A 21,012-nucleotide genomic window follows, 5' to 3' on the forward strand; every position below is an offset into this window, starting at 1 on the left:
AGAGAATTTTAAAAGAAGGGAGAAAAGAAAGGTTTGAAAACAGTGTATAATCAATAATAGAAGAGCAAGTTGAAGCAGAATAGCAATTGAGTTGAGACGTCTTTTTAAAACCTTAAAAAAAGGAGAAAAGATTAAAGAACAATATTTGAAACCTGTGTATAATCCATAACAGGAGATCAAAACCAAGAGAAATAAAAATGAAATGAAGTAAACTTTTAAAAATATAATAATAAATATATTTTAAAAGAAAAATTTTTAAGGGATTAAAACTGGAGACATATACAATTGTTTAAAAAGTAAAATTTTAAAAGGTAATAGAAAATAGAACAGATTTTTTAAAAAGATAAAACGAGAGAATTTGAAAAGAAAGGTTTCAAAACAGTGTATACTCAATAATAGAAGAGCAAGTTGAAGCAGAATAGCAAGAATTGAGATGTCTTTTAAAAACCTCTAAAAAAGGAGAAAAAAATCAAAAAAACTACTTAAAACCTGTGTGTAATCAATAACGAGATCAAAACCAAGAGAAATAAAAATGAAATGAGGTAGGTTTTTAAAAATAATAATAAAAAGATTTTTTAAAAACTTAGAAGGGATTAAAACTGTAGACATATACAATTGTTTAAAAAGTAAAGATGAAAAAGGTAATAGAAAATAGATTTTAAAAAAATGGGGGGGGGGGGATGTATTCTCCCAGAAACTGTGCACTCTTAATGATTTTATCAAGAAGTCTTTCTGTCTTTGCCCTGTTTCGTGAACTCAGCTTGCTGTTTCTAGAGGCCCTCAGTTGGCACCCTCATCAGTGCTGCTCCCAGTGCCTGTTGGCTAGCAGATCGTGCCCACTCCCAACACTGGGTCAGGTGCTGTGCTCTTACACGGTGGAAAGGCAGGTCACTCCCCCTCTCGATGCCGCAGTCAGATGCTGCGCTTGGGAGAGGTAGATGGGTGGATCGTGCCCCCTCCCAACACCACGGTCAGGTGCTGAGCTCCTGCCAGGAAGGTGGGTGGCTGCCCACCCTCTCCCGGAGCAGGTCACTCTGCTGCTCTGTGCAGCTGCCTGCTCCACCTCTGTCTGCACTCCATAGGCAGGCTTGGGGAAGACGGTGTAACAGCCCTGCCCCTGCCCCTGCCCCTGCCCCATGCCAAAACCCAGCTCCTTGTTTGTCTTGACAGCACGAGTTCTCTGAGGTACCAGGTCAGAAAGATTCTATCTGTCTTAGGCCGTAAACAAGTCTCAGTCCTGCCTAGGATGTTGCAGAGCCCCCAGTTGTGTATTCAGGTCTTGGTCTCGGCCCCGTCCCCACCTAATCGCTGCGCACAGGAGGATATGGCAGCTGTGGCTGCGCCCTGCCTCTCTTCTTGTGAGAAGTACCAGTAATGGTGCCATGGGTCTGAGGAGACAAAGACTATGGCGCCCCTCCCCCCAGGACACACCGCGGTGTTGCTTTGCTTTTTTTTTTTTTTTTTTTTTTGCTGTAATTTATGGGGGCCCAGGTTATTCTGCTTTGTATCCCCTCCCAGCCATGGCGCGAAGCACCCTGCAGTCCTCCGGGGCTGCCTCAGTGCAGCTGCCCCAGTCCTCCACCCAGCTTGGGCAGCCTGTCCCATCCCCCCGCTGCCAGCTCGCATCTCGGGCTGGGTGTCACAGGGACCCTTTGTGCCCGTTTAACTTAGTTCTGTCGGACAAGGGGTGCTCCGTACAGATCTGAGCCTCAGAGGCTCTCCCTCCATCCCACTGACCTCTCCATTGGAGGGGGGTAGATTCAGCAAACAAGCGCTATTCCTCCTTTGCCGCTCCCTCCCCGTGGGACTGGTCCCACACTGTTCTGCCTTTTCTTCTTTCTTTTTTCCTTTTCTCCTACCAGATACGTAGCGTCTTTGTCTTTTGAAGAGGGCGATGTTATCTTGGAGTTCAGCAGGTGCTCTGGTTGGCTGGGTGGGTCCGTGGATGTGAGTTTTGGTGTATTTGTGGGAGAGGGTGAGCTACAAGCGTCCTACCCTGCCATCTTGGCCCATCCCAGCTCCAGAGCCATTTTAGGTTTACAATAAAATTGAAAAGGAAGTATAGAAATTTACCATATACCCTTGTCCCCGACACAGGCATGATCTTCTCCATTATCCATATAGTTTGCCAGTAGTCCATTTGTTATTAAGACTGAACTTTACATGACACATCATAATCACCCAAAGTCCGTAATTTACCTTAGGGATCATTCCTGATGTTGTACATTCAGTGGGCTTGGACAGATGTATAATGACATATATCCATTATTATAGTATCGTACAGTGTATTTCCACTGTCCTGAAAGTCCTCTGTGCTCTACCTGTTCATCTCCCCCACTCTTCCTCCAACCTGGCACCAATCTTTATATTGTCTTTATAGTTTTTCCTTTTTCAGAATGTCATAGAGTGGGAATCGTATAGGTGTGTAGCCTTTTCAGATTGGCTTCTTTCACTTAGTCATATGCACTTAAGTTTCCTCCCTGTTTCCACATGGCTTGATAGCTTGCTTCTTTTTAGTGCTGAGTAATATTCCATTGTCTGGATATATCATGGTTTATCTATTCACCTACTCAGGGACATCTTGGTTGCTTCCACGTTTTGGCAATTATGAATAAAGCTGTGATAAACATACATATAGAGGTGTTTATGTGAACATACATTTTCTGCTTCTTTGGGTAAAGATCAAGGAGTGTGATTGTATAGTAGGAGTATGCTTAATTTTGGAAGAAACCACCAAACTGTCTTCCAAAGTGGCTGGGCCATTTTGCACCGTTTATTCTTCAAGGTGCACATTATTTCCAAGGTCCCATGAAGTTCTCGTGACCGTGCAATGTCTTTTTTCTCAAATCCAACCCACTTTTGTGTCTCTTCTCACCTGAATACAGCTTAAATATTGATAATATTCCCAAGGTTCCAACCTGGACCTCCTCTTCCTCCTTTTACATGATATCCGTGGACAGTCTTTTCTAGCGCTCATACCTTCAGGCATTGTTTCTGCTCTTGGGATTCCTGAAGTTATGTCTCCCTCTCACGTCCCTTTCTTAGAGCTCAGACCCATAAAGCCGCTGCCTCTTGGTCAGTTTTCCCTCAGCTATTTCATAAGCATTGCATTAATGACATATCAAAATAGATTTACTATTAGCAACTACCCCTCTCCAGATACCTTCCCTGAATCCCCTTTCCTGGTAAATGTACTTTAGTTGTCCAAACCAGATGCTTGAGGTCTCCTTTGACTCTGTCTTCACTGTCATTCCTAACATCTGGGAGTCCTTAAGTGTTGTTAAGTCTCCTTCCTTATTTTCTTTCAAGGCCATCTCTCTTTCCTCCCACCACTACTGACTGCCACTTACATCCTCTCTATGTCTTGCTTTGATCATGGAGGAGCTTTCCAGCTAGCAGGCTGCTTTCCCTACCTGCCCATAGTAGAGCCTGTTCTTCAGAATGTTGTTCGGAGGATCATTCTATACTGTTATCTGCCTTGTTAGCCTCTGTCCAAACTGCCCGTGGCTCCCGCAAGGCCTCAGAATAAAGCTGCATGCCCTGCTGTAGTCTGCAGCAGCCCTCTCTCTGCTGCTGCTTATAGGTTTTCCTGCATGCACTGTATTCTCTCGTATTTGTGGTCCTCCTGTTCCTTTCCTGGATGTACTTCCTTCGCTTTCTGCCTAATAACGTACACTTAGTGTTCAGCTTTAGGTGGCAGATCGTGATTCAGGTGGCAGCTCTTTCCCTCTTCCCTGTGCCCACCTGGCCTTGTTTTCCTCTTACTTGTTCCCATGGTGCCTGAATGACGCTTCGATAGCAGTACTTCTGCCACGTTGTTTATGACTCTTTGCTTCTGACCTCCTCATCCCTACCAAGTGCTGTGTCCCTTCAACTTCTGCATGTGAGTCCCCAGCACAAGCCACATGTGGCTGGTTATTTGTTCACATTTTTCTAGGATTGTGGTTCTCAACTGGGAGTGATTTCATCCCCCAGGGGATATTTGGCGATGCCTAGAGACATTTTTGACAGTCATTACTGGTGGGGCAGTGCTACTGTCATCTAGTGGGTGGTGGCCAGGAATGCTGCTGAACCCCCTACGATGCACCAGGCAGGCTTCCACCTTACCCAGCCTGAAATGACAACAGTGCTGAGGCCGAGAAACCCTGCTGTAGCAGGAAGGGCAAAACTTGAGAGTACTAAAAGAAGACATTCGTAACAAAAAGATGGAATTAAATTTGGAGTTCCCAGATAGTATATATAAGTTTTCAGTGTCAAGGAACTAAATTTTCAGTGTAAACTGCTCAGGTTCTTTTTGTGGACTGTTAACATTTATTCAGAAGCTGTGTTGGGGGGTGGGAATCATGTGACCCCTGTGCTTATTAATGGATTAGCAGCATTTAGTATTTAAACTTTAGTAATGCAGTAATTTAGGCATGTAACTGAAATTGTGAAAAGGATAGTGGAACTAAGATCTTCATTTGAATATTTTTTTCATTTACTTTTTCATATTTTAAATGTGCCTGGTAACAGGTCACTACCCAAGCTGGTTTTTCGAAGAGACATGGGGGTGGGTGATATTTTTTTTTAAGCTCTTGAAAAGGTTTTAACTATAAAATCCTCGAAAAAGGCCAAGTGTGATAAACCTTTTGTGCATAGACTAGGAAATGATGAAAACTGTAGTGCTAACACACACACACGCACGCAGCCACAAGTGATAACCCTCATATGCTTGTATCCTCTTCACTGTCTCTAGTTCAGTGCCTGTGACAGTGCCAGGGCCACAGTTCATGCTGGCAGGAGAGAGGGCTCTTCCTGAGGGACCCCAGAGCTACACTATGAGTTGACCAGGTACAGAAGAACCATTCAACTAGATGTACAATTTACATTTCGTAAATGTAAAATTTAGTGTAGGTATTAAATTGGAAGGGGCTACCGATATACTGGAAAGTTAGAATGTTGAAGGATAAATTGTCGTCATTAGAACAAGATGGGACTGACCTGCACAACCAAGTAACAGGAAAATAAAATACCTGTCATACTTTAAAGTTTTAGCGTGTGTCAGGGCAAAGACAGAAAACATCACAAAAGAAAGCTTTAATTCTTCTCTCCAGGGTTGGCTGTTGTTGTGAATTCCTGTTTTGTAATCTAGTTTTCAAAACAATTTTTATTTATTTGGTGGTTCAGAAATTTTAGTAGAAGAAAGAAGAAACATTTTGGGAAATGTTAGGAAAAAGACTCAGTGACTCATTCTTAAATAGTTCCTGTTGATATCAGCAATTTCAAACTAGCCTCTGGAAAATGGCATATTGGAATTATGCAGAAAAAGTTAATTTTTCATCTGTATCCTTGGAGATGTCTTTGGTAAATTAAGCAGTTTACACTTAAGAGGCAATTTTCTTTTATTTTGTTTTTAACGAATAGTGAATATTATTTACTCCACATTAAAATTCAAAATCAAAACAATGCTTTTTTTTCCAATAGGTATTAGATTACATTGACTAGCAGCCATTCAGGTTGGTGTTATTAGTTCAGTGTTTGAGACTGATAACGTGTGGCACATTTCTTTTAGTTTATTGAAGGAAGATTGAAATATTTGTGCTGAATTTAGTGGATTCTGTGAGATAGTCTCTGGCTTATAATTGGTTTAATCTCTTGTCTTTGGGTATATGACTTATTTTGGATTTTGTGACTTTGTGTCAAAATAGAAGTTTAAGCTACAGATAGTATATTTACAAAGTTATTTCAATATAATTATAAGGGAATAGAATAATAGGCATATATAAATAGGATTTGAATAAAGAGTTCTCCAAATTTAATTGCATTTCTCTTAATTTTTTTCAGACAAGTCCTACAGAAATTTTGGAGTATTCGTCAGATAGTGAAAGAGCTGATGACTCAGAGAATGTCTTGTTCACTGATGCAGAGCCCTCTCACAGATGCCCCATGGGCCGTGGGCCAGGTGGGAGACAGGCTGCGGAGAAACTGGTAAACCTGGGGCTGAGGCCTGCGGAGACCATTGTGCATGCACCCCCAAGACAGACAAAGCTTCCCAAGACTCCAGAGAAGTCAGCAAAGACAAAGAAGCTTTTAAGGTTAAATTACACCTTTTAAAATTTTTTTTTTAAGTTTTTCTCTTTCTTAAAAAACCCAAATACCTAAAGTGTTAATTTAGAAATACTTACTTGTTTACTTGTGAAGGAAGATTGACAGAGTAGAATTGTAATCCCATCCTAATTTCTGGAGATGATTTGTGGTATTTTTCATCCAAATTGAGCATTCACTCTTTTTAGTCATAACCAGCTTATGTGACTGTTTTCCTTAATAGAGATTGGTTATTTGGGTTTATCAGATTTTATTGAACACCAGTGTTCCAGGTGCTGTCTTAGACAATTAAAACAAGTAAATGACTCTTCCTGTTTTCAAGTAACTTAACAGTCCATAGAAATATGGACTGCTGAGATTACATTTGTGATTGTGATTGGCCAGGGAAACACTTGCAAAGACTTTTGAGAGCAAGGATTCATAGGAAAGAAGTTAGTGTGTATGTGAAGAACCCTAGGGGCCAGGCCATGGAGGACCCAGCAGGACAAGTGAAGGAGCCTGGAGTGTGCTGGGGTGGGGTTGGGGGGTGTTGCATGTCCAAACGCTGTGTCGTACACTGTTTGTCTGTGTCTTAAATTAGAATGAATCAGGGAAAACACAACTTCAATGAAAGTGAGAAGGAGAAGTTGTGGGAAACAGTGCCACAAAAGCAAACTCAGTGGAGAGTTTAAAGGAAAAAGGAATACAGTAGAAAAGAGTAAACATGGCAATGAAGAACACGGTTTTGGATCTGTTTAGGGTATGTCTACCTCAAGAGAGGGCAAATACAATGCACACCAAGGAGACCCCAGTGCCAGTGTCAGACAATGTCAGTGGATTATTAAGGGAGGAAGCGAGGGGCTCAAGAAGTGGAGATGGGGCTGTGACCCTTCTGCTGGAAGCTGGGATTCAAGATAGGAAAGGGGTGGGGAGCTTAGCTTGTTCGGGTTTGAATGGGATCCAGTATCTAAAGAAATTCCCAGAGAAAAGGTGAGATATTTGAAGAATGATAGGGAAGACCCAGTGGAGATGGCGAGATTAGGGGTCATTTCTGTCAGTGTCCAGGAAGGGAAGTGGGAGAGGGAGGCCTGTCTTGAATAAAGGGGTGGAGGGAAGAGTATGAGGTGTGACTGAGTCGAGTGGGATGGATGTAGTCTGGTGAGTCAGCTGATGCCTGTCCACTGTTTCCTTTTGTTTTGTTTTTTAAATATAAAATAAGACAGAGGCCTTATGCTCAGAGTGAAGAAATTATACCTCAAATGAGAATATTGGTGGTTTGTAGTAGTCTCTGGAGAAAACAGAAAAGGAAGCTAAGTAAAGGGATTAGAATGTCTTTGCTGTTTGAAGTCGATCCTACACAATTATAGAAAGTCCCAACCCAGTTAAGGGCCTACTGTGTGCCAAGCACTATTTCGTGTCCTGGAGGCACAGCAGTGAACAAAGGCAATGATGTTTCAATTTTAAGCAACAGGTCAGGGAAGCCTCTGAGAACATGACTTATTGAGCAGCTGGCAGAACAGAGCTGGCATTTCCTGAGATGAGATAGGAGAATGGTGAGGGCATCATATGGTTTGGTTTTGTTTTCCTTGGTAAAAAAATGATAAGGCTTTTTTGGGAATAATGAGGTTATTCATCTTTTACTTTCTCTGTTGTTAATTGTACAAGTTCTTTTCAGAGTTTATATACCACGGTTTGAGTTTTTCTTATTATTTTGATTCTATACTTTCAAACACAAATGGAGTTTTTCCACCAACCTTGCTCTTTGACATCAAATTCTTTTATACATGTGTACATATATTTGGGGGGAATGTATAAAAGTTTATATTTTGTGTGGTCAGTTCTGTCAGTTGGTCATGTGTCATGCCACCTCCCAGTGACTTTAAGCATAGGAAGTTGTTCTGCATCCTTAATAGTAATAATCTCCTTTTATACGTATTGTGGAAATATGTATTATTTTCTTTCAGTTTTAAGATTTAATGACATACAGTACTGTGTAAGTTTAAGGTGTACAAGCATAGTGATTTGATTTACGTACATTGTGAAATGATTACCATGGTAAGTTTAGCAAACATCATCACCTCATATACATCCAAAGAAAGTTGAGAAATGGTTTCTACATTGTGATAAGAACTTTTGGGATCTACTCTCTTAGAAAATTTTACATACATCATAAAGCAGTGTTACCCATACTCCTCATGTTGTGCATTACATCTCTAGTACTTATTTATCTTATACCTAGAAGTTTATACCTTTTAACCATCTTCATCCGGTTACCCCTTCTCCTACCTCAAAGAATCATATAAAGAAGAACAAACTAAACCCAAAGTTAGTATCAGAAAGGAAATAATAAAAATCAGAGGGGAAATATATAATATGGACTGTAAAGATAATAGAAGAGACTAATGGAAATGATTAATGATTAATGGTTTTTTTGAAAAGCTAAACTCAGGCAAACTTTTACCTAAACAAAAAAAGAGAGAAGACTCAAATAAAATTAGAAATGAAAAAGAAGTCATTAAAACTGGTACCACATAAATACAAAGAATCATGATAGACCACCGTGATAATTATACACCAACAAATTGGACAACCTAGAAGAAATGAATGAATCCTAGAAACATACAACCTACCAGAACTGAATCAAGATGAAATAAAAACTCTGAACAGACCAACTACTAGTAAGGAGATTGAATCAGTAATCAAAACTCTCACAACAAAGTAAAGTCTAGGAACAGATGGCTTCACTGATTATTTCTGTCTCATGTTCAAAGAAGACTTAGTGCCAATCTTCGTCACTTTCAAAAAAAAAAAAAAAAAAAGAGGAGGAAACACTTCCAAGCTCATTTTACCTGGCCAACATTACCCTGATACCAAAACCAGATAAGGTCGTTTCAAGAAAAGAAAATTACAGGCCAGTATCCCTGAGGAACATGGACACAGAAGTCCTCAATAAAGCATTAGCACACCAAATTCAACAATGTATTAAAAGGATTATACACTGTGATCACTTGGGATTGTTTCTAGGGATGCGAGGATTGTTCTTCCTCCAAAAATCACTCACCATGATACACTGTATTAACAAAATGGAGGAAAAAATCGTACGATCATTTCAGTAGATGCAGAAAATTCTTTAACAAATACCAACATCTGTTCATGAAAAACAGTTTCAACAAACTAGATATAAAGGGAATGTACCTTAACATAATAAAGGCCATAAAATGACAAGCCCACAGCTGGCATCATACTCACAGTGAAAAGCTCATAGCATTTCCTCCTAGATCAGGAACAACAAGGATGCCCACTCTTGTCACTTTCATTCAACATCGTACTGAAAGTCCCCACCAGAGTAATTAGGTAGGAAGAAGAAATAAAAGGCATCCCAATTCAGAAGAACTAAAACTTGTCTTTTTTATAGATGACATGATCTTATACAGAAAACTCTAAAGACTCTTGAATGGACATTTTCCTGAAGGAGACATCCAAATAACCGACAGGTATATCAGAAGGTGTTCCATATCAGTAATCTGGGAAATGCAAGTCAAAACTCAGTGAGATACCACCTCACGTCTGTCAGAATGGCTGTCATCAAAAAGACAGGAGATGATAAGTACTGACTAGGATGTATAGAAAAGGGAGCCCTTCTGCACTGTTGGCGGGAACATGAATTGACGTAGCCGCTATTTAAAACTGTGTGGAGGTTCTAAGAAAATTAAAAATATATCTACTGTATTATCCACCAATGCCACTTCTGGGAATATATTCATGTGAAAGGGGTGCAGACTTTTAGTCATAAGGTGGATAAGCTCTGAAGGATCTAATGTAAACATGGTGACTATTACTGAAAATGCTATATTGTACAATTGAAATTTTTTAAGTGAGTAGAACTTAAATGTTTTCACCAAAAAGAATAAAAGGTAAATCTGTGAGGTGATGATCTGTCAATTAAGTAAATTGAGAGGGGTGTGTTCCTTGCAGATGTATAATATGTATCAAGTCACCACACTGTATGCTGTAATTACTTAACAAATTCATTTGTCAAAGAAAGCAAAAAAGAAAAGAGTTAATTTGCATGTGTTACAGCAGGGCCTTCTTGAACCCCCCCCCCTTTTTTTTTTCAATGTACAAAAGGTTTTTACTAGAATTATGATTGTTGGCTAGAGGTCATGATATTTCCGTTCCTAAGTTCTGGTGAATCATCTCAGAATTCCCTGTAGGAATTCTTAGAGCAGAGGTATCCTGACCAAAACCAAGGTGGAAATGCAGATTCTTAGGGTTTCCGATGTTCCCGCATGTGGAAAACTGTTCTACACTCATTTTTGTTCTTGCCTTTTACCTTTCATCCTGTCATTCCTCCAGTTTACTTGTAGGGTTCTGGGCTTGGCGCTAACCGTATATTGCTTTTAGATTGTAGTTAGTGTTTTTTCTTCTCTCTAAAGTCATAAGATTGAAAACCAACATTTGGCAAATAATACCTAGATCATTGTGACCTTTTTCAGTAGTGCGTATTCTTGAAGGAGCAGTAGGTGTATCATTGACACAGCCAGACAGCCTGGTGGCAGATGTTTACCTCGTGCGATAAAACGCCTCAGTGTATCTTCTATAAAATGACAGTAGTACCTGCTTTCCTCATGTTGTTCAGAGAGGGTGTATAGATGAGTTAGTTCATGTAAACAAAATGATATGAAGAAGGGCTTCCATAGGTATAAAGTACAGGTAGACATGTGTGTAAAGTAGAGGTTCTTTGGCATATTTGTCATTGTGAGAATTAAAAATTTGCTGTTATATATACTGCTTACATACACACACACACATATTCAGAAATAATTAGCACCTGTAGGAAAACAATCACCTATAGGAAAACAGAGTAGCGGTAGTGATAATATTTATAACATGTATTAAAATATGATCTTTTGATTGTTGTAGAAAAAGTATAGGGTGCAAGTAAAAATCATAACAGAATCGGTAACACCACTGACTAGCACTTCTTGAAGGTTTACTAAATGCCAGACACTGTTCTGAGTCCTTTCTGTTTTCAATAACTGTTTCCTCATCTGGCTAGTTATACAATATTAGAGAATTTTCTTAACCTCTCTCTAAGCTCAGATTTTATCATGTGTGAGATGGGTATTGATTTCTGTTCTTTCTACCTCAAAGGGATATTATTAGAATAAAATGAGATAATGTAGTAAAATGATCAGTGAACGTAATTTTATGAGATAATATGTTGGTAAGTTATGTAGCATGTAGTCATAATGGGTAATTAACAACTGATCTTGATTTCTCTTGCGATCACAGATGTGTTAGGAGCTGCTGACTTTCCTGAATGCAGGTGGTTTACTGAATCAAAAAAATGTGTGTGTTTCTTTGCATTTATAATATTGCTGTCTGTCCATCTGTCTGTTTGCTGGTAGGTAAGGACTCTTATGAAGTGCCTGTGTGCCCGTGGTCATGAATCATCTTCCTGCCACACATGGACATTTTCTTCTTTGTATGCTGTCTTCTTGATATATGTTTAGGGTTAACACTCAGCTATCTCTGTGGGCCAAGTAATGAGTCTGTACCCAAGTCCTCTTTAGTTGGGTGTTCTACCTATCAACAGTGTGCAGGTTTTATTCTTGCCTACATCTCTGAAACCACTTTACATTTATTTGTTTGACTTGTCTGCTGATCAGTTTGTAAGGCCCACCGTGGCTTAGCTTAGTCCCTTCTTAGGATCCTTGGCCTGGTGCTTGGCTGGGTAGAACAGGAAACATGTAATCAGCACATGTTTATGGAGTAAGTAAACTAGAACGACTAGTCAGGAAGTCAAACTGATCTCAGGAAGCCCAAATTGCTAAGAATCAGAAAACTGATCTTCCAAGAAATCTTAAGAAAGATTACTAACCTAGAAGGATTTGGCCTCTAGGAAGAGAATGTCATGCCAAACAAGTTGAAGTTTGCCTTTTTTTTTTTTTTTTTGTCTCTGCTTGGAGGGTATAAAATACAAATGTTCCAACTATTCTGAAGATTTTTTTTAACTAAATTTAACACATTATGATTCGTTGAACAGAGGTGGGCTGGCGGAAAGACTAAATGGACTGCAGAATCGAGAGAGATCTGCTATTTCTTTGTGGAGACATCAGTGTGTTTCTTACCAAAGGACATCTTCAGGTAAGGCTTGCACTGACATCTATAAGTAGAGAATATGCCAGTTAAAAATATTTTTACGTAAAAATATATGCAGTGGATTATTACTGTTTTCATGCCTTTTTTCTTCCAGGTGCTCAGAGATCTGACTTGGAGGGTCTGTTATTTTCTTGCTGTGTCTATTCCAGTAGCTTTCAGACTTTTGTGATTGTGACCCATCGTAAGCAGTACACCTTATGTCATCTTCTAATACACACATGACATTCTCTCTCTCACACACACGCACACACACCCGCAACAAACATTTAATAAACAGCACTAACCCCATTATATGTGATATACTCTGCATGCTCTTCTTTTTACCAAAATCCTAGTCTCACTAAATTGATGCAAGACCCTTCTAATGAGTTGCAACACGCAGTTTGAAAGTCGCTACCACAATTTCTCATGACAGTGAATTAACTAAACTGTCAATCATAGAGCTGAGAGAGTATCTTCTGGAAGTTGGACTAGAAAAATACTAAGTCAGACAAGTGTGAGTGAGTGTGTGGAAGGAAGGGAAAAGATGATCTTCAGTTTGGCTCGTAAGCACCAGATAGTTTGTTTGGAATGTTCTCTATGATTTCCCTTCTTAAATTTGGAGATACGGGATATTTAATTATACCATGAATACAAGACAAAAGCAAAATAAAACAAAAAGCCAGAGCCAAAAATTAATCCATTAATTTGATAATATGAATGTGATCATCTCCAACAGATTTTTCTTTTAGAAGTCTGAGTATTTTAGGAGTTTGGATTTTGATTTTTGTTTCTTTCTCTTAGGTGAAGTTCTTATTTTTCAGATCTATGAATCCTCCCCTTGATGTCTTGTAATAATTCATATCTTTTTTCCTGTACTTTTGATAAAACTTATAAACATATTAGGAAGAGCATTTCACTATTTGGTGTTTTGTTTCCTTTGTGGCCTAGCCGAAGAATTTTTTCCTTTCAATATAAAAATTTTTTTTCTCATTGCTATATGTTTATAGCAACTGAATAAATAGAAGAAAAACTTGAAAATGTTAAATAAAGGTAACTCCCTCTCTCCTCAGTCTCAAGAAGTAAAATTTAGTAAACAGCTGAAATTCAGTGATGGATTTATTAAAATATCTCTATTATTGGTCTGAACTCTCTGCTCCTCTCAATTACCCTGTCAAAAATGAGTGTAATTGTAGAACCTCGCCTTATGAGAGGCACTAACAATGAACCGGACACCGCACGGGAAGGACATGCGGCCCTGGGACAGCCTCGGCCTCGATAGACGGGGAAACAAAGGAGCATTGCCGTTCTGGGCTCAGTTTCACTGCTGCCAGGTCTGGAAGCTCAGAAGCCGCTGAGAGAGCAGCTTAGGGTGTGGACATACCTTTGGGTTTGCAAGGTACCACAGTCAGAATCCCATCTCATTTTATTCACACTCAAGAGCGTTCCTCAGTTTTGGTTAATTTTGACTGACCAGGTGGCTGTATTGGGCTTGGCTTTCCCTTCTTCTAATTGGGTTACTGAGAAATCTAGGAGTTAGCAGTAACTTATGAACCACATCTTGGTTTTTGTTGCAGACATTAAGTATAGCATATCTCACTGAGTCTATATTTATCTCTCTCAGGTATGAGGAATTATTGTTTACAGAATTAATCTGTAGATTATAATTGTTTGGCCTGAGTCCTTTCTACACAAGTTTCATCCATTAGAGGAGTGTTGTTTAATTATTCCACAGTTGAGAGGGACATGGAGCCTGCTTACTAATTTGAAATATTTGAGTGGATGTCTCCAACAAATCTTTCTGCCTTTTTTTTTTTTTTTAACTTTTTGAGATAATTGTAGATTTACATGATGCTCGTGCCAGTGTGAGAAATAATGCAGGGCCCTTACCTCATTCCCCGCCAGGAGGACATCTTCCCTAACCTTGCTGCGCGGGCACAGCCAGGAATTGATCCAGATACAGTTCATAAGCCTTACTCAGGTTTCACCAGTTTACATGCATCTATGTGTGAGCTGTGATTTTGTCACCTGTATAGATCTATGTGCCCATCAGCACAGTCTGGACACACAACACATGTCACCAGGATCCCTCGTACTGCCTTTTATAGCTGCACCCACCTCTTTCCGCCCCCCTTACCTTGCAACCACCAATCTGTTCAGAAATGGTACATAAATGAAATAATGTGGAAGGCAACCTTTGGGGGCCATCTCTTTTCACTCAGCACTGTTCCCTTGAGATTGATTCAGGTTTGTGTGCAGTCCCTTCCTCTTACTGGTGAGCGCACTCTGTGATGTGGGTGTGGCACATTTTGCTGCACTGTGCACCCGGCGAGGGGCATTTGGGTCATTCCAAGGTTTGGGCTATTACAAATGAAAGTGATGGGAACAAGATTTTGAGTGAACAAAGGAGTTTAATTTTCTACCATAAACCATCAAGGGTGCATTTGCCAAGTGTTATAGTAAGTGCATGTCTAGTTTTGTAAGACATTGCATATTAGTATCAAATATTTCAGTGAGTATCTCTAACACATCTTTCTGGCTTTAAGGAAAAAGTTTTTTTTAACGCCTTTAGTTTCTGGATTTCAATTTTCTTTTCTTCCCTCATGGATAGCTTGCTTTTCTGGGCTATTTTCCAACTTTCACACTATTTAATAATCCATTTTGTTTCCTTGTTAGTGCCTTCTATCTAGTACATTTCAGTATCAAAGACTGTACAAGTATCTCATGGTTCTTATAACTTGAATAAATTTTAATGTGTGCCTATTTTCTTGGGGTTTTTTGTTTGTCTGTGTTAGTTTTTTGTGACACACTCAGGAGGGACTGAGCTTCGCTGTCTGAGGAGCAGAAAGAAGTACGTGGGTTGCGCATGGCGGCCAGTGTGGTTGGCATGTGAACACACACAGAGATGCAGGGAGGCAGGCCAGAGGGCTCCAGACCTTGAGGCCATGAATGGACTTTATTCCATGTGATCCCTTGAAAACATGCATTTTAATATGTGGCTGTGGGGTAGAGAATGATGATTATAGAAACAAGAGAAAAATAATTCTTAGATTTCTTCTCAGGAACCATCTCATTTTTCTTCTTCCTTTTTGAGGAGAAGCATTTTCCCAGCACTCCTCTGCCACTTACCTGGGTGTCAGTGGCCGGCTTTCATTGAGTGATATTCAGAGTATATCTCCTGTTTGCCATCTCACTTAATCCTCAGGGCAGCCCTTCCAGTTAGGGTGTGTGATCCTGTTTTAGAGACAGAGGGAGTGTGGTCAGACGGGGCCCTGTTTCCCAGCTAGAGGGGCAGGGCCTGGTTCCATCAGACAGCCCACCATGCTCTTCTGGGGCCGTAGTCGCAGACGCGGAAGACGGAGGCTGCGTCAAACGCTGATCCTGGGGTCATGAGCACAGCAGTTCCGTCGCCTGGGCTTGCTTAGTCACAGCATGTTTGATGTCTGTGTTTTTAAGAATAAAAATAGGTACAGAAAGCCTTGGATGAAAAAAACCAGTGTATTCCTTATATTGTTCAGGAAGAGCGTAAAGAAGAAGGAAAAAAAAAGACGACAAAGTGAAACCAAAAATAAATAAATAATAGACTTAAGGTAAATTATTTTTCATAAGATTTTTGTTCCTAAAAGTTCCCTGTAAACTTCAGAAAGAGGATTGTTGTGGGGGATAAAAAAGAAAGAAGCAGAATCAGTGAAGTGCAGTAACATTTACTGTCATCCAGAGCAGAATTCTCTCTGCATTTTCCTTTTCCTCAGCTCACTGCTATGGAACATGTTGAAGTGGTCACTAAGTGCATGTGAGTGCTCGCCTTAGAGTACCCTGTGACATGCTGCGAAGGTCTGCGCTGTTCGTTTCTGTGCACTTGTATGCATGTATGTGTCTCAAAAGTGATAAATGTGTCACTCTGAATTTAGATTAGTGTTATCAGAGCCAAGGATGAACCTAGTTATTTACATTGGTACTAGCATTTAATAGCTTTTGTGGTAGGATTTTAATTTTTTTTTTAATACCTTTTTGCCACTGAGTCATGGTCAGCTAAAACTTTGCAAAGTGTGGACCACAATATACTGCAGCTTCTGTCAGTGCCTTTCACCAGCACTAGTCACCAGCACCCTGCCACAGCCAAGTACGTCACTAGCCAGCCCGGTGTCCCATCTCGGTGGTAGACAGCTCCGCAGGCTTACCTGGGTGAAGTACTAAGTCTCCTTAAAATAAATTCACACAGAGGTGCCCACCTGTCAGATCTGTCATACACCTTAACCTTGTACTATTAGTGTATCTGTTTAAAGTAAACACGTTCAGATTTCAGGAATTCTGGTTTTCTCTTTTTTTGTTTTATAATTTTAATTTCCTAGTCTTTTTGCATTGAGGATAATTACTTCCTTATTTTTCCAACTGTGATTTTTTCAAAATTACATTCACTGCCTTACTGTTTTCCAGTGCCACATTTTATTACACACACCACCCCCTAAGCTTTTGTTGTTCTTTTGTGGAATTTTGGATTTTTATTTGTTGTTTTCTCCTCTAGAGAACTAAATCTCTAAATTTGGGGGGGGAGGGATCTGCTGTTCATTATTTCTCCTTGGATTTCTGGATGCCAGACTTGAAAATTTTTCAGAGACAATGCAGATAAGTAAGACCCTGAAGTTCAGACTGATGTTGGTAGTACAAGGGCTGCTCCCATGGAGTGCTCCTCCCGCCGGCATGCGTGAGACAGCCGAGGCACCCGAGCCTCACGGTGGCCTGCACAACCACAGGGTGGCTTCCAAGTCCTAGAGTGTTGAGACGTTTTATTTTCCGGTCCCTGGAGTCAGAGATTACTTGTTAAACGAAGGGGCAGGAGACAGGGACTCTACCTTTTAAATCTTTAAGTTTTTCACTTCCTATTCTTGTTAAACAAAGACTTTTTTTCCTGGATGTTTAAAGTCACTTCAATTAACTAATTAAAAAAAACCTGATTCTCCTTGAAATTGTATTGTAGAAGGTAAGCAAACAAAGCTCAGTGTCTTTTTCTGTAAGATTGTCATGAACATCACTTGTGCGTTTTTTGTGTGCGCATCTTTCTGTGTTGACTTTCGTTGTGTGAAACAGATGTTCTTTTCCCACACTGCTGCTTTACTAGTGCTTGGACTGTGGTGGTGGAGATTCGATGGTGGCAAGAGAAGGGTACAGACAAAGCGCGGGAAAGGTCATTCTTCATTTACTCATTCCACTGGTGTTTATTGAGAGCCTCCTGTGTCCCAGTCACTGTGCACCATGTCACTGCACTCGTGGAACTTTCATTTTATTAGGTGACATAGGTGATAAGCCAAGGAAAATTACAGGTACAGGTTGGCACAGAGAAGGATCTGTGAGGATTGGGGTGGGTGCTGCACTGGACAGGCCTGGAGGAGAGCTTCACGTTACACTTTGCCTGTAGCCTCTGTCTAGTCTCCAGGCCAGAATATCAAAGGAATGTGGCTACAGAGTTTTGGGGCAGGAGAAGTTTTGTTACTTACTAAGTTTTGCAAGAAAAATTATAATTTAGCTGAGATTTTGAATAGCTCATATTTTTCCTGTTTTTTTTTCAGTTTTATTGCAATATAATTGACATCATCACTGTATAAGTGCAAGGCGTAAAGCATAATGATTTGGTATACATATATGGATTACCACAATAAGTTTAATATCCATCATCTCGTAGAGATACAAAAAGAAGAGAAAGAAAAAATTGATTTTTTTCCTTATGCTGAGAACTCTTAGGATCCTCTCTTAACAACTTTCCCATAGATAATATAGCAGTGTTAAGTGTAGTCACCATGCTGGACATCACATTCCTAGTACTGATTTATCTTAGAACTGAAAGTTTGTACCTTTTGATTACCTTCCTCCAATTACCCCTTCCCCCAACCCCTCTGGTAACCACAAATCCGATTTCTTTTTCTATGAGTTTGGTTTGTTGTTTTGTTTTTTAGATTAAAGTGAGATCTCATATAAGTAAGATCACACAGTACTTGTCTGTCTCTGTCCAACGTATTTCACTTAGCATAATGCTTTCAGGGTCCATCCATGTTGTTGGAAATGGCAGAATTTCCTTCTCTTCAATGCGTTAACAATATTCCCGTGTGTGTGTGTGTGTGTGTGTGTGTGTGTGTGTGTGTGTGTGTGTGTGTTATTATACCTTCTTTATCCATTCATCCATTAATTGACACTTAGGTTGTTTCCGTATCTAAGCATGCTGCTGCAGTCAACATGATGGTGCAGATGTCTCTGCGACATAATGTTTTCACTTCTTTCAGATACATTCTCAGAACTGGAAATGCTGGATTACGTGGTAGTTCTGTTTTTAATTTTTGAGAATACTCCATACTGCTTGCTTTCCACGATGGTTGCACCAGTTTACATTCCCACCAACGGTGCCCAAGGGTTCCTTTTTCTCCACATGCTAACCAGCATTATCTGTCTTCTTGATGATAGCCATTCTGACAGGTGTGAGGTGATATCCCCTTGTGGTTTTTATTTGCATTTCTCTAATGATTAATGATATCAAACAACTTTCCATGTGCTTGTTGACCTCAATAGCCCATATTTTAAACATTTTTCCATGTGTATAAAATCATTATAATTGAAAGGTTTCTTTGGGGTTATACTGAAGCACAATAAGAATCATTTTATTTAGTATACATTATATTCAAGCAGTGAAATATAAAAATACAATTTAAAGCTTTGGAAAAGCTAGGATGCAGCGGATTTTTATTTAAAGTGCCTTTACCATGTGAATATTTGCTTTTCTTAAATTGCTGTTTTGTGTCAAAATATAACAAAGAAAAAAGTATAGAAAGCATGCAGCTTATTTAACAGGTGCTTATAAAGCAAGTACCCCTATAATCATCACTACTCAAAGAATAGAAATAGGTGATTTTCAGTTAATTTCAGTATTTTTTACTCATTAGAGAAATACAGTATATTGGTGCTTCATTTCTTTTTGGTTTTTCACATGTCACCTTAGTATTTTAACTTGTGTGTATTTGTTTGTTTTACTTTAGCTCTTATTTCATTCATTTTTTCAGTCTTCTATTAAGCAGCAAATATAGGTCCATCAGTGAGAGAACTGTCTGTCTCTATCATAACATAATTGTTTTTTTCCTGTTTCCTTATTTAAAATTAATATTAAAGCTTTATTCCTTAGAAGGAAACAAAACAGTAGTTTACACTTGAAGGTGTTTTAATAATGTCTGTAAAATTTTACCTACTGATGCACATTTTGGAAAATCAGAAGAAAAACAAAGCCAAAGGAAATAAAGGGTTACTCTGTAGGACTCTAAAGGAGAAAGACCACGATGAGTTACTCCTGAAGAATGTTGTATTTATACAGTATCAAGAAAAATTGAAAGATATGTTCCTTATTCTGATGGTTATAGTTAAATAAAATACTCAGGATCATGCCCCTGGGCAAGTCAAATGCTCTTAGATTTTCTTCACTTTATATAACACTTTATAAGTGTTAGTTAATACTATAAAATAAATTGCAGAAAATTGTTAGCAAAGGCTGTCACTGGAAAGGGTGTTCGGACAGGGTTATTTTTTTAATATTCCTTTTTGTAAAAGGAGAAATTTGTTAAAATCAAGTTGAGTATTGTCTTCACAATTAGAGAAGAAGAGAGGAAAATATGACATGGTAGAGTTTCACCCTGACTTCTACTCAAGGTACTAAAACGTGTACCTTTGTGTCAAGAAGTGAAAACTTCAGTAACAAGGCTGGTTTTCCCAGGGAGGCAGTTTTTGCAGCACAGAGTTTAAGTTGTTCTTTGTCCTCGAATGTGGTTAGCTGTGAACACTCAGTCCCCAGGGCCAGGACGGTCTCCCCGGGCACTTCTCCTGGAGCCCTCGTACCTGTGTGAATCTTATGTGACCATCGAGGGCCCCTGATGCCCAGAAAGCATCAGAAGACTAGACTTGAGAAGATGGCCTGAGGCCACCCATGGCCCTAGGGTCCCTCTGACCAACCTCCAGAGAGTGGCTCAGCACCCGAGGAGTGGGGTCCCCTCGGCCTTGTTGGGAGCAGGTAGCCAGAAATCTGGCTCCTGCCTCTTTCTCAGTGCTTCCAAGGGGCTCCCCTGAGGCCTGGGAGCCCCCTGAAAAGGGGTCATATGCCAGACGCCCCACTTGAGTGGTCAGGAGAGGAAGAAGGAACATTCAGGCCAGCATTCTCTGTACAGGAACAGCTAAGAATTTCGTGTAGATGTGTGTGTGTCTCATTGCTAATTATCTAACTTCCTAGTTTCTTTGATGCAGTGTTTTCTCATAATTACAAAGTGTCTTGGGATAGAAATCGTTAGGCTGATTGTTTCTTCCAAAGCAAGTTGGTTGGTAAACTAAGATTCCTCTATTTGGTTGAAAAATAATTGTTAGAAAATATATATGATTTAATCTGAGTCTTCTAATATTGAGTGTTTAAAGCCAGGAAAGCGAGGCATGTAATTGGGTGTTCATTTAATTTGGTTGATTTTTTTGGCATTGTTTTATGCCTTTTAAATCTTTAGTTTTTGTGGGGACATAGGATTTTTGACATAATATGACAGGTTTTAAAACAATGCATGTTTGTTTAGATTTACGAAATGAGAATGACATGGATCAAAGAGGGTTCTGATTCTTAGTTCAGAGTCTTCAAAAAGTCATTTAAATTTTTTTCTTAAAGTCCTTAATCTCCCTTACTTACCACCCTTTGCTTCAAGCGAAGGGACACTGCTCGTGACCTTCTCCTTGCGGGTCAGTGCCACGTTGCTGGAGAGGTTTCTCTGCAGTTCCTTCTCTTAACTTCCCCTTTCC

General features: G+C 39.6%; 1 protein-coding gene across 4 annotated transcripts in view; it reads left to right on the top strand.

Moving 5' to 3' along the window:
• The window catches only part of SPIDR (scaffold protein involved in DNA repair), a 258,048-nt gene that overhangs the window by 72,257 nt on the left and 164,779 nt on the right, over positions 1 to 21,012 (top strand). For all 4 annotated transcript variants that reach the window (XM_074355057.1, XM_074355055.1, XM_074355056.1 and 1 more), the window contains exons 6-7: positions 5,824 to 6,074; positions 12,113 to 12,213. In XM_074355057.1, coding sequence (XP_074211158.1) covers positions 5,824 to 6,074; positions 12,113 to 12,213 — 352 coding nt within the window. The remainder of the gene's footprint in view (positions 1 to 5,823; positions 6,075 to 12,112; positions 12,214 to 21,012) is intronic.

This window comes from Camelus bactrianus, chromosome 29, assembly GCF_048773025.1.
Source record: "Camelus bactrianus isolate YW-2024 breed Bactrian camel chromosome 29, ASM4877302v1, whole genome shotgun sequence".
NCBI lineage: Eukaryota > Metazoa > Chordata > Mammalia > Artiodactyla > Camelidae > Camelus > Camelus bactrianus.